The following is a 20,835-nucleotide window of genomic DNA, read 5'->3' on the forward strand; positions in this document are numbered from 1 at the left end:
AAGAAGAGGATGGAACTGGAAGGAGGCAGGCCGTGAATGAAGAATGGACAGTCTTTATTCACTACTCAATAGAAGCTTACATTCCATGATGAAGAGGTTGCAAATAACTCTTTATCACATGGTTTGTGAATTCCACGAAGCCCTAAATTTACTGCCATTAAATTTCCCCGACCAGCCCTGCTGAGCTAAATTCTTTTATCTCGACGATTACGCAGCAAGAAATTGCGGATTCCAAAGGAATCAGCTCTTAGTTCGATAACATTTGAACGAACTCCATAGCCTAAGAACAGCAAATACCCCAGACCAAAAGCTCACTGCCCCTGCACCACCTCAGTCCTACTACCACCTCCACCCATCTCCTCCTCGCAAGCAACGACCCTCTTCTTCACGGCAAAGAAACTATCCGGCGTGACCGAAATCGAGCCTATTCCCGCCTCGACCAAAAACTGGGCAAACTCAGGGTGATCGCTGGGGCCCTGCCCACAGATCCCGATCTTGCAGCCATGCTGGCGCGCCACGTCGATCGCCCGCCGAATCATCCAGAGCACGGCCTCATCCTGCTCGGCAAACAGCTCGGCCAGCTCGCCGGAGTCCCGATCGACGCCCAGCGTCAACTGCGTCAGATCGTTGGAGCCGATCGAGAACCCGTCGAAGTAGCGGGTGAACTCGGCGGCGCGGATCACATTGGCCGGGATCTCGCACATCATGTAGACCTGCAGGCCGGCGTGGCCGCGCGCGAGCCCGTTCTGCGCCATGACGGCCAGCACCTTCTCGGCCTCGCACACGGTGCGACAGAAGGGGATCATGACGACGGCGTTGGTGAACCCCATCGTCTCGCGCAGCCGCTGGATGGCGCGGCACTCGAGCGCGAACCCCTCGCGGTACCGCGGGGAGTAGTAGCGCGAGGCGCCCCGGAACCCGATCATGGGGTTCTCCTCGTGGGGCTCGAACTCCTCCCCGCCGATTAGGCTCGCGTACTCGTTGGTCTTGAAGTCGCTCATGCGGATGATGGCCGGCCGCGGATGGAAGACGGCGCACAGCGCGGCGAAGGCCTGCGCCAGCTTGTCGACGAAGTAGTCCGGCTTGTTGTGCGCGTACCCGACGGTCAGCTGCGCGATTTGCTTCTTGGTGTCCGGGTTGGTGAGCTGGTCGAAGTGCACCAGGGCCATGGGGTGGATCTGGATGGTGTTGGCCACCACGAACTCCATGCGGGCCAGCCCGATCCCGTCGACGGGGAGGCGCCACCACCGGTACGCGGCCGCCGGGTTGGCCAGGTTGACCATCACCTGCGTGTGTCGACTGCGTGGCAGCGAGGCGAGGTCGACCACCTGCGCCGCGATGTCGGCGCCCCCCTCGTAGATGAAACCGATATCCCCCTCGGCGCACGAGACGGTCACGTCCTGGCCCGTGTGCAGGATGTAGGTCGCCGTGCCGACGCCTACAACGGCGGGGAGACCCAGCTCGCGACTGACGATGGCGGCATGCGAGGTGCGGCCGCCGTGGTCGGTGATGAGGGCTTTGGCCTGCTTCATGATGGGCACCCAGTCCGGGTCCGTGGCGCGGGTGACCAGAATCGAGCCCGCCACGAACCGGTCGATGTCCTGCGCCGTCTCGATGAGACACACGCGGCCGGAGACGGCGGCGTCGCCCACGGACACCCCCTTGGCCAGCACGCGTCCGCGCTTTGTGACGTGGTACGTGGTGAAGCTGCTGGCCGCGTCGTGGCGCTGCGAATGCACCGTTTCCGGCCGCGCCTGCACGATCCACAGCTGCTGGGTGGTGCCGTCGCGCGCCCACTCGAGGTCCATCGGACAGCCGTAGTGTTTCTCGACGATGCACGCCCACCGGGCCAGCGTCAGGATCTCCTCGTCCGTCAGGACCCAGGCGTCGCGCTCCGCCTTGGAGGTCGGGACGTTGCGCGTCGGGGTGGTGGTGTCGCCGTACACCATCTTGACCTCCTTGCTGCCGCGGTCTTTCTTGACGATGGGCCGCAGCTGGGGGTCCTGTAGCAGGGGTTTGAAGACTTGGTACTCGTCCGGGTTCACCGCGCCCTGCACGACATTTTCGCCCAGCCCCCACGCCGCATTGATCAAGACGACTTGATCGAACCCGGACTCGGTGTCAATCGTGAACATCACCCCGGACCCGCCGCCGGGGGCATCCGACCGCACCATCTGCTGCACGCCCACCGACAACGCAATCCCAAGGTGATCGAACCCTTTGGCCTGGCGGTAGCTGATGGCCCGATCGGTGAACAGCGAGGCGAAGCACCGGCGACACGCATCTAGGACCGCGTCCGCGCCACAGATATTGAGGTACGTCTCCTGCTGGCCGGCAAAGCTCGCATCGGGGAGATCCTCCGCCGTGGCACTGGACCGCACCGCCACGTTGAGCTCGTTCTCTGTAGTCCCGGCACGTCGGGACAGCTCGTGGTATGCTGTGCGAATGGCCTCTTCTTCTTCTCGCGGCCATCGGCCATGCAGGAAGAGGCTGCGCACGGCGTGGCCGGTCTCAACGAGGCTGCTGCGGCGAGACTGCCAGTCGGCCACGAGAGCGGCGATCTTCTCGCGGAGGTGATTGGCATCGACGTAGTGCCAGTAGGCGTCAGCGGTGGTAGCGAAACCCGGGGGCACGGGGATGCCCGCGCTGCCCAGCTGGCTGAGCATCTCCCCAAGCGACGAGTTCTTCCCTCCGACGAGGGCACATCGCGGCGAGTGAGCTGGTCCAGCTCGAGGACGAGGGGATGGTTACTACTGCCCATGGTGCAGTTTATCTTCAAGATCAAGTATACTTAGGTTAATGTGATTACCCTTCAATTCATGAGATAAGTACTCCGAGAATATGCGACTATTTAACTCCCCACCCACACAGTCAACAAGCAAAACAACCCGGACTCCATGCTTACAACCATACAACATACAACAAAACACCCCTCCCACCCTCTATCACATGCAACCGACCACTCTCTCCTCCCAGAGCTTTGTGAAATACGAGAGTGGTATGATCGCCGTGCAACCTGGCACAAGGCAAGTGGCGATCGGTGTATGGCGCGGAGGTGCAACCCTAACCCAACCAACCGTGCGGGGGGAAGAGCATTCTTTGTCCACGCATACTTCCCACCACCCATGGTAAAACCGCCCCTCAATGATGGCAATCCCGCAGCCAGCATCGTAGCATTTCCCGGCCGAAAGATTACAACTGCTAGTAGATTCACTTGTCTTCCCCTCGAGTCTATCATCCTCAGACAATTCTTTCTCACATCAGTCAACTATACCGCGGAGCCGATACCTTGGTATATAACACCAAAGCTACCCCGTACACCCGGCAGCAAACAACCCAAATCTGCCGTTTATATACTACCCACATCGAAGATATCTGATATACGCCCCAAAAAATGACATCCCGCATCGGCATCATCGGCGTAGGCCACGTCGGCGCCGCGGCCGCGTACGCCCTCCTCCTCCAGCACGTCGCGCGCGAGCTATGGCTCGTCGACATCAAGCTTGACCGGCGCGACGGCCAAGTCCGCGACCTGGCCGACGTCGCCGCCGTCGTTGCCAGCGCCGCCAAGTCCCCGGGCGCCGGGGCCACCGTGCGCGCCGCAACCCACCACGAAGTCGCCGCGGAGTGCGATATCATTGTCATCACGGCGGGGTCCAAGTATACCATTGGTATGTCCCTCCCAAGCCTCTAGCCCAGTGCCATCAAGGGAGATTCAGGCACGCACTAACTTCATGTGTGTGGGTTGAAGGAGAAACAAGCATGCAGCACCTTTACCGCAAAGTGTCGATCGTGCGCAGCATCGTGGCGGCCATGAAGCCCATCCGCCGAGACGCAGTGCTATTGGTGGTGTCCAACCCGGTGGATCTGTTGACCTCCCTGGTGAGGGAGATGGCGGGCCTACCGGCGGGACAGGTGCTGGGGACGGGGACGGAGCTTGATGGCGTGCGGTTGCGGGCGTTGGTAGCGGCGGAGATGGGGGTATGTCTTCCTCCTCAGTATACTACTGTCAACAGCAGCAGCAGCAGCAGCATCGCGTATACTAACAACTAACCAGACCCCCCCTTCCACCATCAACAACCTCAACGTCCTAGGCGTCCACGGCCCCTCCCAGCTCGCGACCTGGTCCACCGCGACCGTCAACGACCAGCCCCTCCACCAGACCCTACTCAGCAACCACCATCCGACGCTCCTGGCCGATGAATGCACGCGGCGGTCCGAGGCCATCGTCCGCGCCAAGGGGTCGACCGAGTACGGCATCGCGGCGGTGATCGCGCGGCTCTGCGCGGCCATTCTCGGAGATGAGCGGAGCGTCTACGCGGTCAGTCATTTCCAGGCGGAGTTCGGGTGTTGTTTTAGTTTGCCGGCGGTGGTGGGGAGGGAGGGGGTCGTGCGGACGGTGGCGGTGGAACTGAAGGAGGCGGAGAGGGTGGAGATGGAGAGAAGTGTTAGGCTCTTGAGGGGGCGCATCGGGGCCGTGGAGGGCGATGGTGTTGTCTGATTCTTGGGAGGTAGTGAGGGGTGGGTTGCATGGGCTTGGTGGGTTTTCTTTGGGGTGTTTGTTATGGTGGTTGGTGTTAGGTATTTGTGGCGTATCTTACTTCTGTTGGGCAATTAAATATTTATTATTCCTACGCCACAATGTTGCCGAGAATAAGAAGGGAGAGGCGGAGTAGTAGGTGGTGGTGGTGGTGGTGGTAGTGGTGGTGATGTAGTTCATCCTCAGACAGAAGGGGAGGGAGGATAGGGCTATCTCAGAATCCATCGTGTCCATTCTTCACAGAGCAGCAGCAAGGCAAGCGGTTCCCTCCAGTACGTTTCTCAGAACCAAACGTCGATGGTTCGATGGAAAGAACTTCAGTACCCTACCACTGACCAGCCCGGTAGCATTAAGCGGAGGCCCGGGGTTAGGGCTGACTTCCTGTAGTCACTCGGCCGACACTTCGCATCAGATCTACTACGATGGCTAGAAGTACTTAGTATCCATGGAATCCTGGTTGACGGATCTGCGGGGAAGCCACAAATGACCTGTGTTGCATCATGCCACCAAGACGTCATTCGGGGTAACTTTAAAAGGAAGACGGTGGTTTGAGGTCCGACATCTACCCAAACTCAATACCTAGTATGCGTCTCGGAGCCGAGTCTCGGTTCCATGATCTCAATTACCAGACTAGAAGGGTCCAGACCGAATCGACCACACCTGTCACAGAGCTTGTGTACTCTACAGTCCCTATCAACCTTCGATACTGGATCCGCTACTAAGGCTGGATGTGGTTGATCCGAATACGAGAGGTTCCAAGCTCCGAGCTCCAAGCTCAGCTCCGGGACTCATCAATATGTTTCATTTCTCTTTGCCCTGACTTCGTGAATTACTTGAACTATGGAATGCATCGAAAGAAACTTTTCAAAGAGTAAAACCCTTACTAAGTTGACCCCACCTGCCTCGCAAGCGTAGCAATATCCTCGCCATTAAGCCGAAACGCCGTCTCTCGGGACAAACAAGAAGCCAGAAACAGCCAGCATGCCGCATTACCCACTGTAGTGAATCTCTCGGGCAGATCTTGCCTTGCACTTGAGGTCGCGCGCTCCCCAGTACTCTGCTCAGTGCTAAACAAGCCATACAAATGCCGAGCGACCGCGTCCGTCGTGTTCGCGCCATCCTCCACCAAGAACATCCGCTCCTTCAACTCCTCATGCGCGGCAAAGAAACCCCCCGCCGCCGCGGTGGTGACCACCGGCTTCTGCTTCTGCATCGCCCACAGCAGGACCTCCGGGATGCCTTGGCAGAGTGACAATTGCACCACCACCCGAGCGTTGGAGAGTAAGGTATTCCACACCTGGTCTTGGGGGCTGATCTGCACGATGCAGATCCGCGATGTAAATCGCTTCATCTTGGACTGGACGTGGGAGAAGAGACGATCGTGGTGCGGAGAGCTCTGGGATCTTTGGGCGGGGCCATGGTGGCAGATCAACAGCTTGGGAAGAGGGAGCTTAGGGTCGTCCGTCCAGGTTATGGTGCAGAACGCCGCGTAGGCGTCTAAGAGAGCGAGGGTCCCGTCTCCGGGACGGAGTTGCGACAGGCTTAGGATGTACTGTTCTGTGCCGGTTATGTCCTGCTTAGCGCTAATCACTCACGGAAATTATACCTCATTGCTGTCCGTGGTTGCCTTACCTCTCGGATAGTGGACAACGGGGTTTCCGAAAGTTCTACACAATGAATTGAGCTCCTGGCCGTAGAAGGTCATGTCGGCATCCGTCAAGGGCTTGTTCAAGCCATCGAGTCTACCGTAGAATGTCAGAATATCTGTCCGGAAAGGAATGTAGGCATAGAAAAGCAACCGGCACAGGCACAGGCACAGGAACAGGTACTGACTGGTCTATCGAAGGAGATATATAGCCAACATTCGCCTCTGATATGACGGATGGCGCGAGTTCCCGGGGTAGGGTTGTGACCAAGGTGTCAACATGCTCCAGCTTGGTCTGCACAAATTGCCAGGCAATTGCCTGAGGATGGGTGGACTGCTGCTGCAGCACATCTGGTGGAGCGTGCAATCGGTTCTCAAACACCACGGGTCGATGGGGATCATGCTGCTTCGCCAGGAGGGCCAGGGTCAACAACGGAGCGCTGTCGATCACGACTACATGGGCCCCGCCCTGTTGGCGCGAGCGCAGGGGACCATGCTCTTCAAGCCAGTACCTTCGCGCATTTTCGTAGGCGAACTCCATGATCTGAAGCTGGTCGTCGGTGTCCAAGGAGACATCTGGCCCTGCTAGGCCCTCCATGAGGTCTTCCATTTTTCGGATCAATTGGAGGATGTTCGGCCGCGGCTTTGGGACATACCTGCACCCAAACGTGACTCTGGAGTCTTAATCCCAAGCGAGATTGGGTATACTCACCACCGGATATCCACCTCCAATACATGGCCCAGCCGCAACAATGCATGTCGAGTGTGCACATCGGGCTTTCCTTGGCATGTCATACTGAAGAACGCAATCTTCACCTTTTTCTCGACCAAGTCCTTTGCCAGTCCCTGAACCAGTGCCCACAGCTCCGGGCTCACCGTCCGCTGATAACCCTCCGCCTCGGCAAAGCGTATGCAGAAGCTCCTATCGACGTCCACCATTCCATTAAAATGAATCTGGTTGTGAATGAGATGTCCAACGCCGAATGACCTGTGTCAGTCGTTCATATCGTTAGTATTTCGTTGGTATTTCTGGTTCAGCGCAACGAAGGACATACCTCAAACACTTCCTGGCCATGGAATCGGCCTGTTCATCCGCAGTCTTCTCCTTCCAACTCGCGAAGATTGACAAACTCCCCTGCTCGTCTGGCTGTCGGGGATGATCCTTGTACTTCAATACCAATGGTAGAGTATCCAAGTCGTGCCAGAGCCGGGAGCACAATCCGGGGCACTTCTGCACCAGACCTTCGGGGAGGCCGACCGCGATGAATTTCTCCTGGTGCTTCTCGCCGTACGCGCGTAAATGGGATAGTAGCTCACTGGTCGCGTGGCATGGTATCTGAGTGCCTTCAACAGCGTTGTGGAAATGGTGGGTAAAAAAGTCAATCAGCTGCGTCGCGTTGCGAATGGCGACGGCGACGGTCAATCTCCCTTGCTCGTCGGTCGCTGGTTCTGAGAGTCCGGCGTAGATTAGCTGTTGATAGCATCGAATAGTCAGCGCAGTCAGCGTAGGTGTATGGATGTGTTGAGATGATAAATGTCATACATACTTGTGCAGGTAGTGCGCACCAGGAACTCCTTGTCAAAGTCGGATCCTCATTAGAACTAGAGTCGTCTGACTGCATTGTATTGTGTATAGTTAGTTATCAAGACACAGCAGAATATCAGGTCGGATGATACTAGAATCGAGGTCGGGAATCGCACGACCAAAAGACCAGGCTCTAGTTAGTTGTATGACTTGGTTAGCCACAAATACCCGCTGATACCCGGGATTTCAGCCCTCGTCAAAAGTCGGCTCTGGCTATACGAACCGCCAACAAAGAAGGTCCATGCCTATGATATAATGCATCTCGCAGCTCGCGCTTCTCCATCATGCGAAAGTCTGGCTCAACTCAGTTCTGTCAAACTTAATGTCAGCATCAGCCCACTCACCCTGTACGATACAGTACCAAGCAGGCCTCGTAGGCAGTACTGCATGGTTGCACAACACAACCTCGGAACAAGTCAGCATATGATTCATGCTTGTGGCGAGAATCGTAAGACTATCAGCATGAGCAGCACTCTCGGCCGTCTCGGCCGGCCATAGGCATAAATAGGCAAGAGAGAGCGACTTGTACTCTGCGACAGAATTATTGCATCACCACATTTGTCATCAGATTCAACACTCTGACAATGGAGCACAATTCCGATCTCTGCAGGCAAGACCCAAGCAACATCCAAGCATGGCTGGTCGGCCATGGATTGGCCTCCCTGGTTGCAGCAGTCTATCTTATCAGGAAAGGGGGCATTCCCGGTGCCCATATCCATATTTTCGACCTCCACTCCGACGTGGGAGGTGAGATGATCGTTTCCGGAAATGCAGAAGACGGCTATTCGCTTCCGTTCTACTGCCTTCCCTACCTCCATGGGGAGTGTGTGAAGGAGCTCCTCGATCTGGTGCCGGATGTCCAGCATGATGGCAAATCGCTGGCGGATGATGTGCGTGAGTTTCGATGTCAACTGCCACACAGAGGACTGCCGCATCCTATTCCGCGAGCTGTGAGCTTGGATTCCTCCGGCACCGAAGCGGTGTTTACGAAGGGCATTCAGCTGGGTCTGAAGGATCGGATGGAGCTCATCAAATTCATCGTGAACCCGGAGCGAGCGCTGCACGCCAAAACAATCGATCAAGTCTTCGAGAAACCATTCTTTGACACAGGGTTCTGGTCCCTATGGTCCACCACGTAAGCATCCCTTTGCGGGTTTGGAACAGACATAGTTGGCCATGCATAGCTACTGACTCCTCACTCAGATTCGCATTCCAGCCGTGGCACAGCGCAGTCGAATTCCGCCGCCATCTTCGGAAATACCTCGAAGACATCCAAACTCTGAACGATGTCGATAAATCTATTCACACGCGATTCAACCTCTTCGAATCGATCGTCCTTCCCATCACCCGGTACCTGAAGAACGAGAAAGTGGATTTCCGCTACCACACTGAAGTCAAAGATATCAAGTTCTATCCCGACAGCGATCCAACCACGGTCTCCGAGATCACCGTGATGGAAGACGACCGAGAGTGCTTGATCGATCTCGACCCCCAGGACATCTGTCTGGTCGACGTCGGCTTTTCACGCTCCGGGGCCGTCTTCGGCTCCAACGACCACCCGCCACCATTCCTCTCGTCCAACTGGGAGGACCTTCTCCTCCGTGAATGGCGCCTGTGGCAGACTCTGGCCCGCAAATCCCCCAAGTTCGGAGACCCAATGACCTTCCTGTCTCGCCCGCTGGAGTCGGGCATCGAGACCTTCACGACCACCCTACGCGGAACCTCGTTCATGGAGCTCTACGACAAGCTCACGCAGGACAAAGCCGGCACCGGCGCCCTCCTCTCCCTGGTCAAGAGCAATTGGTCGCTGACGATCAGTGTCCCCCATCAGCCCATCTTCGCCTCCCAGCCGGACGACGTGCACCTTCTGTGCGGATACGCGTTGCGTCCGTCCGAGGAAGGAAACTTTGTGCAGAAGCCCATGTTCGCCTGCACCGGCAAAGAAATCTTCACCGAGGTGCTGGCCCACCTGAACTTCCTTCCGTCCGAGGAGTTGAGGCTGGCGGAGAACGCGATCACGATTCCATGTGGCATGCCCCTGGGGACGGCGCCGTTCTTGACACGTAGCGCAAAGGACCGCCCGTTGGTAATTCCTCCCAATACGACTAATGTGGCGCTACTAGGGCAGTTCGCGGAGCTCCCGGATGACACCACCATGAGTCTGGATTACAGTGTGCGCACCGCGCAGTTGGCTGTTGCGGAGTTGCTGGGGCTTCCGCACCGGCCGGTCTCGGTCAACAAGAATATCTTCCTGGAGATTTTTGACCTGTTGGTTTAGTTTCCCATGATGATTTTGCTACGCTCCCTTTCATATGTGTGGATCAACATGGACTTTATTCGAGAGGAGATGTCTTATCTCGTTCACAGATTGGGTGCTTCATACTTTTGTCTCGGATAGTCCGATAGTTCAATTAAACCTAAGCCATGAATTCCACGTTTATATTTCACATGTCTTTGCTAGGGATTGTTTGACCGATCTAAGAACCTTCGTCAAAGCCAGAGACAGGGATACAATTTCCATGCTGGTTCAGCCTTACCACTATAGGGAATTCCTTGCTGCGCATTAGCGAACAACGGAACTTGTGGGATGCCGCAACATGGTGCCCTCTACTATTCTCTCGCTTGCAGCACTTCCCCAGGCCTGACACCATTCACAGCCTGAACTTCTATTCGGAATTTCACTACCTCAGCCTCTTGATAAGCGAACCCTTGAATGGAACTACCCAGCCCATTCACATCGCATCAAGGGCTGTCGCCCAGTCATGGATGAATATAATTCTACTTCGGTTAATACCAATCCTGGGCCCATGTTAATATCTCTACTGACCACTCTCGTGAATACGGCTGGCTGGAGACTCAGCTCAACATCTCGCTTCCAGTCTGACGGATTTGATTCTTCTCCACTACATCTCTTCCATCTTCTTCCTCAGTACTGCGTTGACTGACTTGATCTTTCCCCAGTACATCTCTTCCATCTCCCTCCACAATACTACTGGGAACATGCTCAACGAGACTAAGTCCATGCATGAAGCTTGACTAGAACAACCCAAACCTCAAACATGAGAAGACTTGGTTTCTGATTTCCATTTTGCTCTTGATCTTCTTAAACTTCCAGTCTTGAGACATGACCATCCCGATGTGGACTGCGATACAAGAGCAGTCCACACGTTCTATTCAATCTCTGTTCCATCAGTGCAAACAAAATCCATGTTCAAGTTATCGCATCTCTACCCCCTGTTCCCGAATTCGAGGTCTCGTCCCATACCATTTTCAAATCTCAGAAACCTTTCTGTTTGACATCCCGTTCCACAAGAACATCCGTCATAAACGGACATGACATGCCAAGATGCTAGACATTGATCTACCGGCTTTACACACGGAGTCATATCCGTTACCCATCATCCATGGGGGTCGATATCCTGTCTTCTTCGATTGTTGGGCCAGCAGGATTCCTGGTCGACAAAACGGGGTTCGACCACTCTCTGTCCCAAATCGATAGAACTTCTACAGATGCAATGGGTTACCGGAATCAGCCTGACTGGCTGACTGCAGTGGTAAGTCCGCAGGGCCCATTCTACCAAGGAATGCGGTGCTAACCCCAGCCAGTATATGGCTATCTGTTCTTGACAACAAACATCAGTCTCCACCCCCATAAACTTGATTTCCATCATACACCACCACTCACCTCTTTCGACCTCATGGAACCTGATTTTAATTTCCATAACTATGGTCATGGCTAGGAGATGGGGGCGATTCCTGCTTCGCCATCTGCCCCGAGATATCCGTGGCCTGCCAGACAGAGCATGGTACCTTTCCTAATACATCAACATGGTTGGGGAATGGGGACGAATCCAGCTTCTCCGCCTGTTACGGAGGTCCTGGCTTCCAGATAGAGTACGCTTCCTTTTCCTGACTGATTGTGATGGCAGGAAAACGGGGACGATTCCAGTTTCGCCACCCGTCCCGCGGAGACTGCGACCAGCCAGACAGGAGCCCGGGATTGAGCCACTGAGTGCATACTCTCGAATGAGTTAAACCTGGCAATGCCAGTAGGCCGGAGGGCCTTTCAAGACTTTGCTATGCGAATTGTTCAACGAAACGCGTTACCTTGCTTGTCTATCTCCTCTCAAGACGAAGACTTCTTCCATCAGAAATCCCTCTCTCCTTTTACACGGGCTGTGTCCGGAAACTTTCTCGGATACCGTGGCAGGTTGTCAGGAGACAGAGCCGGCGATGGACTTTGCATGCCTTGAGGGGTAGATGGTTGTATGTGGCAACGGGTTCCCACGCCACACGGCAGAAGTTTCGGTACTTCAAATGTGCCAGAGCCTAGAGCAATTCTTTGCTACGTGGTACAATACATGAAAGCACAGGCACAAATGATCAAGATTCTGTCTAGGTGGGTGAGTGTCTTTCATGGCTACGCTGTCAGCGATGCATAAATCATCAGATTATGCATCAGACAGCTCACCATGTCGAAGGAAGTCGGATCACCTGTTTGCTTCATCCGACTCTAGACAGTCTGGCTTTCCCAAGAGCGTCTTGCACTTGGAGACGCAGGGGGCAGTTAAAGTACTCAAGATGAGTCAGGAAGGTTGACAAGGCCGATTGGGATTCTCCTAGAGCATTTGGGCCGTCTCTCGCACTATCTGATCGAGAAGTCATCATTCTTATATAGCGATCTCGCGTCGTCGTCTGGAAAAATTCACTCATGTGCGATCGAAGAACAGCCTATCAAATTATTACGCTGATTCCATGGACGAGCCGGTCCCAGCGGACAATCGCCTTCGGGCTCTGCGGAAGAAGGACCAGAAGAAGGAGCAAGAGACACGGCAGACCCGCAAAGGGCTGGAGAACAAGGACACCTCTGATGAAATGCTGGTAAGTTCAGACCGAGGGCGTTTGCAGGTCGATTGAAGCTGGGCTAATTATTTGCTTGCCGGTAACAGATGCGAGAGGCCGAGAGCCTCGAAAAGCGGCAGTAGCGGAGGAGGCAGAGGTGAAATGGACGCGCGAGAAAGCCGCGGAGATGCGGCAGAAGGCTGAGGCTCAGAGCAAGGGACTCCTCCTGCCCGGTTATGGACTCCCAAGTGTATGGCAGATTTTCCCATTGGGGCGCAGCCCGCTACTTTGCTACCTATGCAAGATTCGCTTTATCCGTATATGCAAAACACCACAAATACTCCAAAGGAGGTTGTCGCAGCGCCGCAAGCGAAGATCTCATCCGGGCAATGGTTTCAACTACCGAAGCAAGAAATTTCAACGCTTGATCTACTTGAACTATCGTCCTTTGTTCCAGGCCCATCTATTGACTAGCATGAATTGGTATACTATTCTCAGGTTTGGAAATGTATTCTTCATTTCTCTTCTTCCTCCTGCCTTGTACCACTATAGCTTCTCGAGTCATTCTTCTACATATACACATCTTTGCCCTTCTCTCTGACAACTTTATCCAAAACTATAGTATCCAACCAACCTCTTCTGCTGCTGCCTGACAAATATCACGTCGATCTATTCTTTCTCTCAATCGGTACGAGCAATAATGCAGAGAATTGTGGCCTCGGGCATATCCGCATACACGATGTCATCGAGTTAGCCCAGCTATGAAGCGGTTGATCTCGATAGCAACAAAGAGTCTTGCATCATACAGCAGAGGATTTCTCTTCCAGAGCTCGGGGCGCGGCTTCAGATGTAAGCATCAGTCACGCACTGAAGCCATCGTTGCAGTAGCTACACGTTGGCATCAATGACGAAAGCCGTGATACCAAGCTAGCTCCGGGTCCTGGGTGCATTAAAGCCTCCCCGACTACCGACCAAAGAGTATCGAGGACAACAGGGTATTGCGCCTGTAGTGATGTGACGAAATGGGCATCCGTCAGAGTTGATTTGCAATATCGTACCTAATAGGGCCAATCCAATGGACATCGAAGAGGAACACTGTAAGTCTTCCTTCCCTCCTTCTCGTCCAATCTACCGTTACATGAATACTTGCTGATTATATCAGTCTCAGCGGAGTCGAAGCAAAGAGTGAAACGGACTCCTGTCAGACTTCTGGATAACCAGCAGTGCATCACTGTTACCAAGCACGTTACTCGCGTACTGCTGCTGCCATGGATGACTATTCGAGATACATTTCATCGACTTATGAAAGTCTTGTCAACTCGAAACGGCACTGGTTCACCCACCGTCCATAGCAAAAGTATTCACAGCAATCATGAACAACCTGCGACTCAGTCACCGATTTTAGCCAGCATGCGAATGCTTCCTCTACGTCACGAGTGAAACACTACTATGCTGGACATCGTCGTATCGTTCTCTAGTATCGCAAATTCTTTGCGCTCCCCCTTTCGGCGAACTAACCAACCCTTCTACGTCAATGCAAACAAAAGGTGACGTTCTGTGGAAGCAGATGGCTTGTCTCAGGTCAAACATGTACCCTGGACTTGATCAAAAAGCCACATCGAACTCCAGGGCCAACGAAGCAGCTTACCCCTCCTTTTTGTATATGGTATATCCTGTTAGAATTTTTGAGATTTAGAATATTTTTAAGGATCAGTCTTCTCATTAATAAAAGACTGCTTTTGAACTGCTCTTGCCTTGCCCAACCAACATGTCTACTGTGTCAAGTAGTTCCTGACAGTTCCCGGCTCAATTATCATTGAAAAGAATGCAGTGCGTTAGGCTGAGAATACACACGTGATGATGATATGACTAGCCAAAGAGGCTGACCTGTCTTGGCTAATTCTGGCATGATACACTGGGTCAGTACCTATACAGGCAGGTTACACCGAGCTTCTCATGAAGGTTCAGTTGTCTAATGATAAGCCCAAAAGAAAGACCCTTTGGAAAGGCTGCCGATCGCGTCCGGGGCTGCGTTCAACTCACATACAACAAATCAAGATGACAATGAATGTCTACCTGGCACTAGAATTGATCTTCTTCGCCAAATCACCGAGTGGGCCCTTTCGCCTGACGAAAAGTGTATATTCTGGCTGCATGGTATGGCTGGAACAGGAAAGTCGACGATATCCCGGGCGAACTTATTGAATGTTCATGGCTCAACTGTGGCGAGCTTCTTCTTTAGGAGAGGCGAACAGGATCGAGGAAATGCAAGGCTTCTCTTTACGACAATCAGCAAGCAGCTTGCCGTTGGAAACCCCGAACTGATTTCGGACATACGAGCGGCAGTCTCCAGCGATCCTGATATTGCGGTGAAATCACTGAAAGAACAGTGGGAGAAGCTGCTTTTGGGGCCGTTGATGAATCTTGTCCAAACTACGCCGCGAAGCTCAGTGGTCCTGATCACTGACGCACTGGACGAGTGTGAGATTGATAATGATATACGGGACATACTGCGAATTTTACCACAAGCAAAGAAACTCCCTATGAGCTTGAGAATCTTGTTAACAAGTCGACCCGAGTTGCCGGTCCGCTTAGGCTTTGCGAGGCTTGCACATGATGAATACAGAGATTTAGCCCTTTACAATGTTCCAGAGGATACGACAGCACATGACATAGCTCTATTCATTAAGGATCGGTTCACGCGGATAAAGGAGGTCAGAGACGTCCCCTATGACTGGCCTACAGACGAGGAATTTGAGCAGTTGCTTTCAGTGTCAGTCCCGTTGTTCATCTCTGCTGCCACCATGTGTCGATTTATTGAAAGTAAGTTGGATCCAGTGGAGTCCCTCACCAGTCTGCTCGAAGACCAGGTCCGATTGAGGTACGCCACAAAAATGGACCAGACATATCTACCAATCCTCAGGCGACTGCTTCATAGCCAAGATGATGATGATGGTGCCGATCAACTTTTGGAAAACTTTCGACAGATAATAGGGGTCATGATCTTTCTTGCTATTCCTCTTTCAGTCAACACGCTGTCAAAAAATTTGTTGGGGTTCCAAGTAGAGTTGTCGTTAATATACTAAACTCTTTTCGTTCCGTTCTTAGCTTAACTTCCAACCAAGACACGCCGGTCAGAATGCTGCACTTATCGTTTCGAGATTTCTTGGTGCAAACAAAGACCGAATTCCATATTGACATGGAACGAAGCCACCAGAAGATCACTCTTCTCTGCTTTAAAACAATGCGAGCTCTCCTCAGACAGAATTTTTGCAATCTGCAACATTACGGGATACGGAGATCTGAGATTGACATTGTGAATATACAGGAGTGTTTTCCACAAGAGCTACAATACTCGTGTCGCTACTGGGCATATCATCTGAAATGAAAAGCTTCTGAACATGCATGCAAAGTCAATTGTAGAGATGCAGCTAGCCTGTAATTCCATCTTGAGACTGCAAAACGTTCCCGATGGACTGAACAGGATGGTCATCCTGAAATCTATTTTTTCAGACATAGCTAACAAAAAGACTCGATCGCTGACTGCTCATCTTGCTCCCTCACAAAGAGAAGAAAGAGACTCGCGTGCAGTCCTTTCTAGTACTCCGACGCTTAAAGCTAGCGGCAGAAACTTGAACATGGCCCTGGATGCAGTTCGGGAAGCAAGAAAGTGAAGCCAAATTCGAAGAAAGACAAATCTGGCTTCACCCCGGAAGAGCGCCACGCGGTTACAATGCAAATCTCCAACGATTTAATCGATGGTACCCCAGCCAATAATAACAAGAATAAAGACAGGAAGAAGCAAATAGACCCTGTTGGGGCTGACCACTTCAGAGATGAGAAAAATAACATACTCAACTCCGGCCGAGCCTTCCGCTTTACAGAAAGTCCAGATTCTTTATGGGCGAAGGCGTTGCTAAACCACCCTTTGAGGTCCCGATTCTTGCGAGGTGGGGCATGACCCACATGCATCTTAGTGGAAGAATCCATCTGCATAGTCTTTTGCTCGTTTCAATGCGTTGAGTGTCTGAGACACAAGCTACCTGGATTTATGATTCCCAAGGATGCATACAGTGCATCAGCTTGGGCGGGAGACCGAGACTACACACACCACTGAGATGAGGCCCTTTTCTCACGCGGTTTTGATTCAGCGTGAACACTCCCTTTTTCCTCCAAGAAAGGCACTGCTCTTTAGCAGAAAAGGGAAGTAAGCCCCGAAAGCACAAAGACAAGAAGAGGAAGGAGAAGAAGAAGAGGCATGAGTCCCTCTATCAATAGCTCGGTCAATCTGTTCGTCTTGTTAAAGACTGCTTCCCTTCCTTGAATTGCTCTTGTCAACATGCCTAAAATCATCTCCCACTTGTATTCACCTTTTAAACTCCATCTTCCATCTTACTATAACTTATTCTCTGTTCGATAAATAGTCTCTCTACTTTAGACACCTAGCAGCAGGAATCCTTAATGCACTCAATCCGCGGTCACTTACTGATGTCCACTGAACCTGTTTGACAAATGAGCTTTCACCCATGAGTCGCGTCTTTACCCTGAATAGCAAAACCTCCGTCCTGACCGAGCAGCTCGGAAGAATCGAGTACTAGTATTCCCAAACTCGAAAGACGCCAAGTATGAGACTGTTCCTTTGGCATCTACAAACAGCAAACAAGCATCTACGAGCACGTTTAACCATGGCTGAGCATCTTTGGGTCGGCAACAGCGTCGACAAAACCGTCGATATCATCTCCTTCACTAGAGAGTATACCTAGTTTGGCTTTTGCGTTTTTGCTTGCTATGGTGGCAAGAGATGCGAAGACCGACAAGATAATTGTTACGCTTCGTTTGGCTCACGAAACAACGTTGATGCTCTCGAAAAAGAGCCATTGCGAATAAGCAATCAGCAAAGAGGGTTATAACGGTGTCCAACATTTACTTGCAGCATTGCATCATTTCACTCAATTTTCTAGGCACCGGATTCGGTGCGCGCCTCTTAGGGCTCTTGAAATGACCTACCTCAAACCATAATCAAAGGTACTGACGGAAAACCTCATAATTCACATTACTGTGTCGCAACATTGGTAGCATGTCACGTTCGAAATGGAAGAGTCCCCCACACACATGCTTACAAGAGCTAAAGATCACTAGTCCCGACACAGTCGCGCTGAGGTAGTTGGAACAGAAAGCCATTCGGCCGATGCGCTGAGAGCTACCCAGTGCCGGCCCCGCTCAGCCTTATGCAACTCATCCGGATGGAAAGCTTGCCTGGATGAGCTGACGCATGAGACGCTCTATTTCAAATCCACGGCCCACAATGAACACTGGCACTTTAGTTCTGCGCAAGAAGTATTTGCGCGGCCGCCCACCCCAACATCCCCCCAGTAGTATGTAGATTTATACATAACAAGGATGCTTTAAGTCCCGAAGCAACGAAACTGTCGATCAACAAAACCGCGCACATACCGGGGCGTGCCTGCCTATGCCTAGAACCGCCTTTTCCTAGCACGTGTATCAAGGCTTACGGCACTCGATTGCCGATCTCCGTGCACGCTTCGCTTCGGTCTATCTCCAATGTTCGCTGCCGAGGTTAAGTTACCTCTCGCTGCCCCTCTTTCCTGAACTCCCTCTGAACCACCTCATGTTTTGACTGCGTGCTTTGATAGCCTGAACAGCATCGCCTTGCTCATTATTTATTGGTAAGAATATATATGATTTTAGTGAATCATCATGAAAGAGAGATATGGCACGGAGCTGAAACCCGAGCAAAGAAAATATAGGGCTTATTATTAGACCCATTAATAGATAAGCTTAATCAGACTAATTTGTTGACTATTAAGTTAGTCAACTTAATATACACTGCTCCACTAACGAACTGGATTGCTGCGGAAATCGAGCGACTTTCCCTTTCTGCATTAGGTCGAACTTGGCACCGCTTTTTGCTTACTAAGCGGCCCGGAGCGTGGGGGGAGCACAGAAGTGCATGTCCTAAGCAATCCCTAAGCAATCCCGGATTGCTCCGGGAGTAAACACTAAAGAAAGTAACCGTTACCCTGAGAGCTCGTCTGGACTTACTAGTACTGGTCAGGTGACCCATTTAAACTGTGCACGACTAAGCTTACGTATCTCACTTTAGCACCGCCGGAGTGCCCGTCAATTTCCTGGTCCCTCTAAACATTAAGCCCCATTTTAATAATCCCTTAACCCAAAACTAAATATGGACATACCCTCGATCACCAGTAGTATTAATACAAAGATTTACCAAAGAGGCTCACCTACGCGTCAACAATGCTCTTCAGCTACTAAAGACCTTCACTTCTTCTACCTACTCTCCTTTTAGATATCGCCATGTTTTACTGCACCAGGGGACCTAAAACTTGTCTATACGTAGTATATAGGTGATATGCTACTCTAGAAACATCTGAAAAGCCGAATGAGGCTTGGCAGTGCAAGTAGTACAATGCCTGTCCAGTAGGTAGACGTCGAATCACTCACCCTGCGAACGAAGGCCTTCAGTTCAGTTTCTATCTCTTCAAGGGATTTTGATTAGCGCAATATGATAGATCTACCGTAGTTATGCTAAAATAATATCGGAGACAGAATCAAAACTATATTCTTCTTTGTCAAATTATGCTGAAGTCACACAATATCACTTTCTCAAATATCTTTCGAACTACCATAATCACATGCCCTGCCCGAGAGATATGTGATTGTTGTGGAAATCATTCTCTCTCGGTACTAGCACTATGTACAAAGTAGCTCAGGCACAATATCTAAATATCCCAATTAGCTCATCCGTACAATTTTATCGACTACACTGTAGACGTGCCTAACTTTTAAACTCTAATTTAGACTGGCAAATACCTCAAGAGCCAAGAATGGAGGAAGAGATAGGTTGGCTATATTGTTGTCACTCACGAAAATGAAGGCTACTCCTTTCATGTCGCGGGAGAGCGTGAAAGACGAACTACAGTATTCTGTCATATAGGCTGGACTGCAATGGGACATTTCTGGTTGACTGAAAGCATGATATAAAGAATAGTATAGTTATATAGGCTGAGAACCTATTGTGTAGTATATTGTGAGGCGGTAGATCGGAGTAAGAACTCCATGAATTATCATGGTATTGGGGGAACTATCGGCATGATCTGCGCGAAATCTGGAAGCCTATAATAATTCATGTAACTTATCATAGCGTGAATCTAAACATACTAGTATATGAATAGAAACGAAGAATAACAATTCTTTGCTTGTAACAGAGGTAAATAGTAAGTAGAGAAGTAGGGTTGTCTTCTGCCGCTGACCCAGCAGTCATGGAAGAAAAGTACTAAGTGGTTTACTTATTAGGGCAGCCGTGCGTTACTGCCAGGTAAGTACCAGAGATTGATAGCAGACATCTTAAGGCTAATAAAGTTAAATTGGACGCTTATTAGCTAGAGCTACCAACCCTTATTTAGATGCTAAAAAGATATAAAAGATGTCAGATTACTGAGACATGTAATAATTGAACAAATAACTCTTAATGCATCAATTGTATACATCTAATTTTTATTAGAAAGACAAGATATGGTCTATCACTCACATTTCTTTATATAAATATTTCTTGATTGTTATTCATATCTTATACCTATCTAACATATCATCCGGCTGTTCTATCCTCCAGAGTATAAGTAGATATACCCCAATCCAGGTATATTTCAATTAAGATCAGTTCGGATAAGTTGTAAATATTTCTTTAATATTATAGAGAGCAGCATTCTTAGCTGATATCTTAAGTTTAAAATCTTGGGAGCAGTACCCATGAGTTGATATGTGCTTGTTTTATATTTTCTACCAACTTTAAATAAACAGTAGCTTATTACTAGACAGATATTTAATTCGAGGCAGTAAAGAGTCTTTTCTTTTTTTATTTTATTTCAGATGGCTTTAACTTTGGATTATAAGCCCGAGACCAGATAAGCAGCAATTCTCTCTTTCGGTTGAGTTCAGTTATAGGCAGAGACCCGTTTCTCATTCAATACTGCATTTGAGCAATCGTGGTAGGTATATACAACATTTATTTGATATTATACATGAATAAGATATGACTTTCAATCCATTATTTCAAAAACTATTTGACGGTAAGGTGAATTTCTCACTGCTTGCCACTGGAGTTTATGTTCGGACTTGGAGTCACCGCCTGAGACTGGTCTACTGCCTGAGACTGGTCTACCGCCTGAGACTGGTCTACCGCCT

General features: G+C 51.1%; 6 protein-coding genes across 6 annotated transcripts; 4 read left to right on the forward strand and 2 right to left on the reverse strand.

Moving 5' to 3' along the window:
- Positions 1-311: 311 nt before the first annotated feature.
- Positions 312-2,761, reverse strand: BO95DRAFT_475415 (phosphoenolpyruvate synthase; the record flags this gene model as incomplete). Its single annotated transcript, XM_025589850.1, has 2 exons — positions 312-2,684; positions 2,705-2,761. 2 exons carry the CDS (start codon positions 2,759-2,761, stop codon positions 312-314), a joined length of 2,430 nt encoding a protein of 809 aa, XP_025439747.1.
- Positions 2,762-3,394: 633 nt separating this feature from the next.
- BO95DRAFT_484235 (l-lactate dehydrogenase) lies at positions 3,395-4,501 on the forward strand (the record flags this gene model as incomplete). The annotated part of the gene is made up of 3 exons (XM_025590330.1): positions 3,395-3,671; positions 3,752-3,981; positions 4,058-4,501. The coding sequence occupies 3 exons, from the start codon at positions 3,395-3,397 to the stop codon at positions 4,499-4,501; spliced, it is 951 nt and encodes a 316-aa protein (XP_025439748.1).
- A 922-nt stretch (positions 4,502-5,423) lies between these two features.
- BO95DRAFT_516622 (putative heat shock trehalose synthase) lies at positions 5,424-7,973 on the reverse strand (the record flags this gene model as incomplete). The annotated part of the gene is made up of 6 exons (XM_025591833.1): positions 7,733-7,973; positions 7,241-7,656; positions 6,898-7,173; positions 6,374-6,841; positions 6,173-6,282; positions 5,424-6,097 (listed from the first exon to the last, which is right to left on the reverse strand). Exons 1-6 carry the CDS (start codon positions 7,805-7,807, stop codon positions 5,424-5,426), a joined length of 2,019 nt encoding a protein of 672 aa, XP_025439749.1. The 5' UTR covers positions 7,808-7,973.
- A 335-nt stretch (positions 7,974-8,308) lies between these two features.
- On the forward strand, positions 8,309-10,206 carry BO95DRAFT_419288 (oleate hydratase). Its single transcript, XM_025584491.1, has 2 exons — positions 8,309-8,905; positions 8,974-10,206. Exons 1-2 carry the CDS (start codon positions 8,355-8,357, stop codon positions 10,046-10,048), a joined length of 1,626 nt encoding a protein of 541 aa, XP_025439750.1. The 5' UTR covers positions 8,309-8,354; the 3' UTR covers positions 10,049-10,206.
- Positions 10,207-12,229: 2,023 nt separating this feature from the next.
- Positions 12,230-12,783, forward strand: BO95DRAFT_445385 (uncharacterized protein). The gene is made up of 2 exons (XM_025587134.1): positions 12,230-12,651; positions 12,720-12,783. The coding sequence occupies exons 1-2, from the start codon at positions 12,526-12,528 to the stop codon at positions 12,753-12,755; spliced, it is 162 nt and encodes a 53-aa protein (XP_025439751.1). The 5' UTR covers positions 12,230-12,525; the 3' UTR covers positions 12,756-12,783.
- Positions 12,784-14,771: 1,988 nt separating this feature from the next.
- BO95DRAFT_434269 (uncharacterized protein) lies at positions 14,772-15,698 on the forward strand (the record flags this gene model as incomplete). The annotated part of the gene is made up of 1 exon (XM_025585134.1): positions 14,772-15,698. One exon carries the CDS (start codon positions 14,772-14,774, stop codon positions 15,696-15,698), a length of 927 nt encoding a protein of 308 aa, XP_025439752.1.
- Between the last annotated feature and the right edge of the window lie 5,137 nt (positions 15,699-20,835).

This window comes from Aspergillus brunneoviolaceus (assembly GCF_003184695.1).
Source record: "Aspergillus brunneoviolaceus CBS 621.78 unplaced genomic scaffold BO95scaffold_56, whole genome shotgun sequence".
In the NCBI taxonomy this organism is placed as follows: domain Eukaryota; kingdom Fungi; phylum Ascomycota; class Eurotiomycetes; order Eurotiales; family Aspergillaceae; genus Aspergillus; species Aspergillus brunneoviolaceus.

Coding starts and splice junctions, on each gene's coding strand:
- BO95DRAFT_419288 (XM_025584491.1), top strand. CDS start 8,355: ATGGAGCACAATTCCGATCTCTGCAGGCAAGACCCAAGCAACATCCAA. Junction 8,906..8,973: donor TGGTCCCTATGGTCCACCAC/GTAAGCATCCCT, acceptor CTCCTCACTCAG/ATTCGCATTCCAGCCGTGGC.
- BO95DRAFT_445385 (XM_025587134.1), top strand. CDS start 12,526: ATGGACGAGCCGGTCCCAGCGGACAATCGCCTTCGGGCTCTGCGGAAG. Junction 12,652..12,719: donor ACACCTCTGATGAAATGCTG/GTAAGTTCAGAC, acceptor TGCCGGTAACAG/ATGCGAGAGGCCGAGAGCCT.